This window comes from Erpetoichthys calabaricus, chromosome 7 (assembly GCF_900747795.2).
Source record: "Erpetoichthys calabaricus chromosome 7, fErpCal1.3, whole genome shotgun sequence".
NCBI classification, from domain to species: domain Eukaryota; kingdom Metazoa; phylum Chordata; class Cladistia; order Polypteriformes; family Polypteridae; genus Erpetoichthys; species Erpetoichthys calabaricus.
This window is the reverse complement of record NC_041400.2, coordinates 162,606,085-162,615,786: the sequence shown is the minus strand read 5'-3', so window position 1 is coordinate 162,615,786 and position 9,702 is coordinate 162,606,085. Positions and strand designations below refer to the sequence as shown.

The window sequence follows — 9,702 nt, the reverse complement described above, 5'->3', positions numbered from 1 at the left end:
ATGATTAACTATATCAAGTAAAGTTCACAGTTTAGTAGTTTTTAATCATATCATGGTATATTGTGTTTCTTTTTAGAACTTACGAATATTGGTATTACTATAAGATTTTTGAATAGCCGTACAGTAGTATCTACTTTATTATTCTGCGCGTTTACGACCTTGAGGAAAGTTATCGCGCGTAGCGTTGCAAGAAAAAAAAAAAAATACATTTCCCAGAATGCATTGCGATCCAACGCATGCTCATAACAGTCAGTCGCCTGCTATGACCTTCGAGTATAAAAGAAAAGGGTGAGGAGTCAGAGTTCGTCAGAGAACAGGAACCCAATGATTCCCATATGTCCAGTAGTCTCCTTCACCTATGGTGAGTAAAACTATTAAAAATACTGTATATAGCCTTCACGGTGTGGTAAAAAGGGAAGATAGCTTTAATAAAAGCCTTTTTTGGAACAAAGATGGCCGGAAAACCAGTAATGGAAACATATCTCCATGTATATTTTACACGGTGTTTCGTGAGGGTGTTAATAACGACAAGCCGACAAATACTCAACCTCCATGTCTCTGTCTCTCTGCAGTGCCCAGCCGGCTAGGTGAAGATGCCAAAATGGCTACCAGCAACTACTTTGGATTTACCCATGGTGCTGCTGCTGCTCAGTATAGGTGAGGGGCATTTTCCTCTATATTTTGGGTGTGTTTACGTAAGAAGATTACGGCCCGGGCAAGTTGCGTTAGCGATGCTAAGTAAGGACGCGAGCCGCGCTCTCTCGCTTGTTGTTCGCCCGGCGTGCTGATGGGGGCGGGGGAGATGAATCTGCAGTAAAATGGATTGTCACAGGGCCGTTCGCTTCCAGGCCGAGGCGATTGCAGCTGCTCATCTGAAAGAAAACCGCTTGGCTTTGAATTCTGTAAAGATCTTGTCGGGTTTCATTTTCTTTCGTACTACAATGATTTTTTTGTCCTCCCCTAATTTGGATAATCTTGTATCTGATGCGATCAGTTACAGGTTCAACTTGGTGTTTTTCTGTGAATAGTGCTGTTTAATGTTTTAAGTATATTAGCTGTTAACATGTTATGTGGAGCGTAAAAAATAGCATATAATGTCGACCGTAAAGACAGTCTGCAGCGTAAGGCCCCGATTTGTAACATAAAGATGATTTAGTCACTCGTGTATTTGTTTGAAACGCAATTTTGAGTCCTGGCATTATTAGCAAAGCGTTTTTTGACAGTCTGAAAACGAAGTGCAACATATTGAATTGTTACGAATCGAACCTTTTGAATTGTAAACCTGATTTTACTCCTTTGTATAATACCAATATATATGGGTGTAGAGCACCGTTTGTTTTGGAAGAGTTCAGGTTATTTTTTATGTTACTGGCCAGGAAGTCGGGGGATAAAAAGGGGTGACAGGAATATGCTGTGCATGCCTGATAACCGCTAGCCTTTCACTAGGTGGGATCAGAAAATGAGTGGTTACGTCCAGGGAATGGCTGGAAATGTGTGCATGCAGATGCTGCCTCGCAGCTTCGAGTACCTCGATTCGATTTCGGCCGTAGTCAATTGTGTGATGTTTCTCCGTTACGTTAGGGTTTTCTTCCATGTAACCAGTTTAGATTGTTAATTGGCTCAGTCCATGTTGATGATTTAGTATGTTCAGGCAAAATTTGGCCAGGTTTGCTTCAGCCTTGCGTAATTTTGACGAAGTAAGCTTAACTTTCAACAGTACTGTAACAATCCAGTATACATGTCACTTGACTTTTTGGCTTTGGTAGGCTGTATTTGTGTTAAGTACCACGCCGAAGCAGCTGTCCTTTATTCAGGTATTTTTTCCATTAGAATAAAATGTAGCAAGTAGATTTTGTTGCAGTTGCTGACCACACACAGTTAAAATAATAGTTTAAAGAAATATGTTTGCATGCATAACCATAAAGTTATATTGTTGTTGCTTTCATCATTCTGTGTGGTAATTTTTTAATGTTTTGTAAACGATTTAATAAATGAGAAATGTCAATGTAGAGTGTTAAGTATGTAAACAAAATTCAGAAAGGTTTTAAGGTCAAGAAGTGTATCATAGCGGATCTCCTGTGATCCTACAAATCCTTGGATGTTCAATTCTGGTGTTGTAGGCACAGAATACTATATGTGTGGCAGTGTGTTTTAATATATCTGAGGATGGTGTCAAACCAAATCAACATTGCTCCTTTACTCCTACAGTAAGCTGTACATTGTTTGTTTACCTCAAAGAATAAACTAACTGATGTTATGGCAATGTTGGCCTGTATACAGTGTTTTTGGTACCAAATCAGAAGGTTGTGTGTGTGTTTTTTGATGGACAATACCCAAGTTTGCACATAACATGGTTTTTAAAAGAAAAATTGCCAGAGTTTTCAGGAAGTTCATTAGCTGGTGTCAGTGTCACAACAAATTTTTAAACCAAAAATGTATTTTGTATAAGCATAGGATTCATAAGTATAGTATGGTCATTGTGGACTGTCTGATTTGTCTTGACACACGCACATGCTAAATATACTCCCTGAAATTTTCTGTCCAGCAACTAACACTGAAATATTGCTTGAAATCAGTACTACATAATGGAAATTCAGTCATTGTGTAATTGTTACATTAATTAGTAAATTCTAAGGTAATTGAGGATATGTTTAATTACAAGCACTAATGTTGCTTTTGTAGCATTATTCTTTTCAAGACAGATTTCAAATCACTTTTAGGTTTGTAATATTTACTGCTGTAATTTTGGTTTACGTCAGTATATGGAGGAGACCGTAACTGGTTAATAATTACTGAAGAATAATAATAGTCAAATCAATCGATTCAAAATTCAATTGTCACAATTCCCTGATGCTATTAATTTTCCAAATCTCTCCATTTTTACATTAGACGCAACATGGAGGCTACCTTTCTGAAATCAGCTTTATCAGTTTATGATTATTATTATTTTAGACTAGGGGACTGTGCCCCTTGCTCAACCACCCCCTTCCCCCCTGGGATGCGCTGTGTGCCAGCCACTTAGTTTCTCTGTCGCTTGCGTTGTAAAGGGGGGGCTGAATGCACGCTAAGGAGATGTGGTTGGATCATCTGCTGCTGAGCTGCGTGTCACTCATTTAAAAGCCTGTGCAGCAGCTGTCCTTTTGCCTCACTGCCTTGTCTTGCGGGATGTTAGTGTCTTCCGAAAAAATCATGTATTGTCTCCTTCCAAGATTTTTTTTTTTTTTTTAATTAAGAGATTTCCCATAAAAAAGACTTTGTTCTGTTTTCATGCAGTATTATGGTACTGACCAGATCTTATGCCAGTGTAACAAATCCAGCATTGTAGTCATTGTATTCTCCATCCCTCATCCCACCGGCGATATCCTAACTACAGGGTCACGGGGGTCTGCTGGAGCCAATCCCAGCCACTGCAGGGTGCACACACACCAAGCACACACTAGGAACAATTTAGAATCGCCAATGCACCTAACCTGCATGTCTTTGGGCTGTGGGAGGAAACCCAAGCAGACACGGGGAGAACATGCAAGCTCCACGCATGGAGTGCCCGGGAAGCAGCGCTACCCACTGCGCCACCATGCCGCCCTCAGTGTATTATACTGAACTTATTTACAGTTACAAGTAATTAATGCAATTTGCACTCATTTGGGCCCATAACATTCATATAGTTGCCCACCATATTTTAATTGTACTTATGAGCATACCTTTACCTTCATAAACCTATAAAGCAACACATACAGTATTTAGTATTTGCTGATCGATTTTCAGAGTATTTTAGCAGCTCCATTAATTATCTCTTTATTTTGTAGGATTAGGGAGATCTACCTTGTGTTTCAAAGTATAAGCTCAGCCACACATCCCAGCGTAGGGGATTTGAAACACTAAATAGTTTTGCAATTCATGTATTGTGTGGACAAGCTTATTAGAGGTATTTGCATTTAGATGGGTCTGTGGATATCTGCAAGTGGACATGGGTCTAACTACAGCCTGTGCACATCAGTTGCATCCTGTTGTTCATGGGTTGTTCCCTGCCTCGTTTGCAGTGCAGCTGGAATAGTCCTCTACATCCAGTTACCTCAAACTGGGTCAGACACTTATAAAATGGATGGATGGAAAGGAAAATTTTGCTCTCTCTGTCTCTATCTATATCTATATATATATCGATATAGATATATATATATCGATATAGAGATATAGATATATCTCTATCTATCTATATATCTATATCTATCTATCTATCTATCTATACATCTATACATCTATACATACATAAAAAAAAAGTTGGAAGGAGACGAGACATGATTTTCTCACGAGACACTTTCATGTCCCATGAGATGAATCTTTGTGCCAAGAGATTTAACCATGCCCAGGGATGGAAATAAAGAGTAGATGACAAAGTAGAGCATTGTAAAGAATTCAAATACATTGGCACGGTACACATGCAGAGCAGGTTAGAGATAATGCAAGTATGAAAATTCGAAAGTCTCAAAAAAAGGATAGTAAAGATTGCATTAGCACAAACAAATGGAAATTACTCTGAAATAACGGAACAGCGGAAAAAAGAGTTTAAATACAAACAATATATTCTAAGTCGGAGACTTGTAGATCTTCTAATTCGTGTTGCCATCAGGGGGGAAAAAAAAGTAGTGTTTCTTCCCAATGAAAAGGCGTATCAGTGAGAATTAAAAGATTTGCTGTTTGATGAAAGTGAAATCCGGCGAGAGAAATCATTTCTCATTTGTGTGTCACACATTTCTTGTAGAGAGAAACGATATTCACTCGAGATATGTTGCGTTGTCACAATGTAATTCCAAACACAAAATCAAAATTCAATGCCAAATTGATGAAAATGTAAGAGATCGAATATATGAACATGGGTGATATGACAAAAGTGCGCTGCGTGAGATGCAGCAGCAAGCCAGCAGCTGATTGAGCAGAGAGGAGGTTTTAAAAAACAATGGGAAACTAAGCGGTTTTTTTTTTTTTGTTTGTTTGTTTTTTAATCACCGTTTTAAGAGTGGGTTTCGGAGGAGCGACTGAGTCTCCTCGGGGTGTGTTCAGCCCCCCTGTTCATAACGTGAGCAGACGAGACGAACACTAAAATATTGCTCAATATTTACTCAATATCAGGTAGACCAAGAAAAAAATCGGCAACAGGTGTGTGAGATAAGTAGAAAAACCCAACAGGCAGTTTCTGAAAAAAAAGTGGGGTGACTATTTTGGCATATATAATAGGCCGAGCAATATAGATTTAAACTGATATTGTGATTATTTTGACCCAGAATGTGACATTCAGCATTTCTCTATGTTCTCAAAGCATCTGAAAGATCAGCACCATACTGACATGTCAATGCAGTTGAAAACCTGGGATATTCTTGTACTATATAGCCATTTTTACACCCAACCCCCCCCCCAAAAAAAAATGTAATGATTTCATGAATAGCTTAGCTGTGCCCCCAAAGAAATGATCATAAAACAAAAATAGTTTTGGGGAAAACATATCTCCTCTACTTATGTTTGACTGGCCATTGTACCTGTTTTCATTCAACACCCTGAATGTGCTCTTGGCTCTTCCCTCTTTTTAAAAATGTAGTTTAAAGACAAAGCAATTGTTTCATTACTGCACTAATCACATAACAATACATATGTTCTCTCTCTATTTAAAAATAGCTTACATTACTGCACTAATTACATAATAGATGGATTGTTTCATGATTTACGTTAGTTGTAAAATGCTTCCAGACCATTTATTTGCATTTGTTCTTTTCTTGACTGTGACTATCTTATGATATGTGGGGGTTATTGTTTAACATTCACAAGCATTGGGACCTTGATTTCCAAATGAAATACAAAATTTACTTTCATGTGAAAAAGAGGACTTTGGACCACTGAGCGACAGTTCAGTCTGTTTTTCTCCTTAGCCCAGGTAAGGCACTTCTGATGTTGTCTCTGGTTCAGGAGTGGCTTGACACAAGGAATTCGACAGTTGTAGTTCATGTCCTGGATACATCTGTGTGTGGTGGCTCTTGAAGCACTGACTCCAGCCGCAATCCACTCCTCCAATCTCCCTCAAATTTTTAAATGAGCTGTGCTTCACAATCCTCTCAAGACTGAGGTTATCCCTGTTGCTTGTGCACCTTTTTCTGCCGCATTTTTTTTTTTTTTTTTCCTTCCTTCCACTCAACTTTTCATTAATATGCTTGCATACAGCACTTTGTGAACAGACAGCTTCTTTAGCAGTGACCTTTTGTGGCATACCCTCCTTGTGGAGGGCGTCCATGACTGTCTTCTGCACAACTGTCAAATCAGCAGTCTTCCCCATGATTGTGTGGCCTACTGAACCAGACCGAGAGACCATTTTGACATGCTCACAGCAAACACCATGAACATGCTCAATTATTACAATGCCATCACAGTGACAAATAAAAATCACCACCTGCAGAAAAGCAATTGCCGAAATGCCAAACATCTGACAAATTTATGTATAGCACTGCTTCCACAGTCAAGTGCGAAAAAACAAGGTGTATTGGTGCTTTTATTGCGAAGGACATGAGACCATTTTAAGTCATTGAGAACGACGGGTTTCGGCTGCTCATGAATACTATAGAGCTGAAGTACAGCATTTCCTCATGCCTGCACTTTAGTGGCACTGTATTACAGGACCTGTACAACGAGTCTAATGTATGGGAAGGAATCCCTAAAAGAGGTACAAAGCATTGCAGTTCTAGGGCAAACCAAAGTTCTATCACAATCGCAGTCCTTGCTGTCACCAGCAACTGGGATATGTGCTTCATACTCTTTTGACTCTGACTTTTTTGAAACCCACTCAGGATGTAACACTGCTGAGGTGCAGCCACTGCACTGTGTATGTGTATGTACAGTATGTGAATATGTGTATAGTTTGCTAAAATTATGGTGCTGCATTACATGCTTGGAAACGCCTGTAACATTAGCATGTGTGTCTTGGCAACCATTTTTTGTAAACACACAAGTCCCCTGTCCAAGCTGTGTGCGAAGGTAATCAAAAACCTAGCAATAGTGTGGCAATGAATCTCTCGGCACATCAGCCGCAACTGAAAGGTGAGTCGCTCATTCAGAGTCAAAAGATAGGAGCTGGATGGAAAAGCAAAAAGTTCCAGACTTTCTGGCTATCAGGCTTCAACTGGCATTTATTCAATCTAGAGGAAGATTTGATAATGTGCAAGTACTGCTGCAGCAAGGCTAGTTTAGCCAGTAAAACAGACTTTGTGACAGGATCACACAGTTTCAAACCGTGAAAGTCAAACCGCACACTCCTAACATCAAGTGGACATGCAGCAGGCTGTGACAAAGAATTTATGGTTGTGAAAGGTTTCCAAAAAATAAAAAAAATAAAGAATGATGCAAACGATATGAATCTTCACTTAAAATAAACTTGGCATATTACTTAGCAATGAAAGAACAGTGTTTCACACAAATAAAACCACTTGTTTTTTCTGCAAAAGGAAAATAGACTGGACATTCCCCCAACGTATGTCATCCATGTTTGTTGTGCTGAAATAATTTTAGACAATATTAAATACATTAATAAAAAAAAAAAAACACTAAGTCATGATGGTGCAACAGATTTTTCTGTGGTGGAATGTTGTGGTGGTCAGATATTTACAGGATGCTTTGCCAGTCTGTTTCATAGAAACTGGAAAAAAGTTTTCAAGTGTTTAATGTGATTGAATACATAAGCCAAATTGCGCGTTCAGTTAATTTTATTGAAAACTGTTGTTTTTAAGGAAATTTTGTGTGTTCATTGCAACCAGAAGTGCTACTTACTAAGCATTTTATTTCAATGTATTACTGTTTTCAATGTATTATTATACCAATGTATAAAAACCTGTATTTTGTGTAAAGTGTTTAATTTCAAATGAATTTTTTGTACAATCCACCTAATTGATTAATCAACAAAATAATAGGGCTACAACTAATGATTTTGATAATCTATTTTTCAACATTTTAAAAAAAAAAAATGCATATGATCTTGTCCACACCACCTTGGAACTTGGAAGCTTGCAGTGTTAGAAAGTTGCCATGTTATTACTGTTCTTATTTTTTGGACTTTTTTTGTGTTCTATGATAGGTACAAGTTTCATACATGATCATGAAAAGTTTGTTAATCCAAATGTTTTAGTTTGAGATTCTCCTTGAAACTTTGCATGAGTGTGATGCTTCATTTCAAAAGTCAACATTCTGGAGACCAAACATGCACAGGCTATACTATATTTAATTCTTCATGGTGAATTGACCCATAGCAAATCCTGAAACTAATAGTCCATTTCACAAATCATTATGCTTCCCTGATATGGTCCACTCTATGGTGGTAATTTTTTCTCCCCCCATCAATGTAAAAGGTCTTTCAGGCCTTGAGTATGTATGAGAGATTTCATAATTTATAATGGAATTGTGCAGCCCACTACTTAATTTTAACATATGAAGCAGATTAACAGGCCTAGAGTGAGACTTGTTTTGTTGTCTAGTTTTTATTAATTCAGTGATGATATAATTGTTGTATTTGGTGTCCATGTTGACTTGGTTCTGAAACAAGAAACAATTAAGGCATATTTGTTAGAAACTTGCAATTCAAATATTTGAGTACACAGGGAGATAACCGGCCTCTTAAGTGTTTTACCCAAAAAAGATGTTGAGATTGGTTTATGTGGAGCTGCCACCTCTGTAGGTGGTCCTTGTGGAAAGCAAACTTTACAAGCATGAGAATGTGCAGGATGAAATCTTACTATACTCTGGCCTCTACTGGAGTGTTTTCTTTTGATGATTAATTCCAAAAATGTTTGTTTTCTGGAAATGCACATATTCACTCTCATCCTGCTGGTGGAAGTAGTAGAGGAGAGAGCAGAGGCAAAACTAAAGACTATCATGGACAAAGCTGCACATTTTTCTTTTTGATGCACTATCTTGAAGTATTTTTTTGTCTAAAAGTATGTGAAATTGTTACCAGGACTATTTTTTATAATTACAACAATGCACCTTTTATAATGTCTGTCTGTGAATGCTCTAGTTAGCCAAGTGTGATTTCTTTTTGTAATTCTTGGTTGTGTTTTGAGGGTGATGGAAGTGGTTTTGTTTAGTTTTTACAGACGCTCAAGAAATCAAGTAACAGAAGTTCTCCTTGGGGGGACAAAGAAAGTAGTATCTACCTACATATGTGTGTATACAGAAAGTATTTGACCAATTCCTAATACTTTTTTTACACAATGAATGGCCTACAGAACCTCCATTTCAATGACCTGTACACTTTATAACTGACATAAGTAATTGTATGACTGTAAGTAAAACTAACAATGTGTAGAGTTACCTTGTTGGAGTGGTTTTTCAGTTCTTCAAGTAATATGGATCCACTTTGTCTGATCCTTTGACTGTATCTGCTTCTGTAAAAGCATTGCATATGGATTCATGCTCAGGTTTGTCCTAGTATATAATCCCTTGACTGGTCTAATTATGTAAAATAATTGCAATTTTTTATAGTATGCCACTACTACGCATTCCTCATTGTAAACAAACCAGTGCAATTCTCTAAAACATTACCAGTACCCGCAGCACTTTGTACTTGAACATACATTAAGTCTGCACCCAGTTTCCATTTTCTGATGTTTTGTTTGTTACCTAATAATGAACACAATGCCAGTACTCTGCAAAGTGTATATATGGTTATGTAAA

The 9,702-nt window shown here is 37.9% G+C and overlaps 1 protein-coding gene across 2 annotated transcripts in view; it reads left to right on the top strand.

Moving 5' to 3' along the window:
• Window positions 1–222: 222 nt before the first annotated feature.
• zfr (zinc finger RNA binding protein) overlaps window positions 223–9,702 on the top strand; it is a 98,888-nt gene continuing 89,408 nt past the window's right edge. For both annotated transcript variants that reach the window (XM_028805637.2, XM_028805636.2), the window contains exons 1-2: window positions 223–361; window positions 573–657. In XM_028805637.2, the coding sequence (XP_028661470.1) occupies window positions 325–361; window positions 573–657 (122 nt within the window). In that variant the 5' untranslated portion in view covers window positions 223–324. The remainder of the gene's footprint in view (window positions 362–572; window positions 658–9,702) is intronic.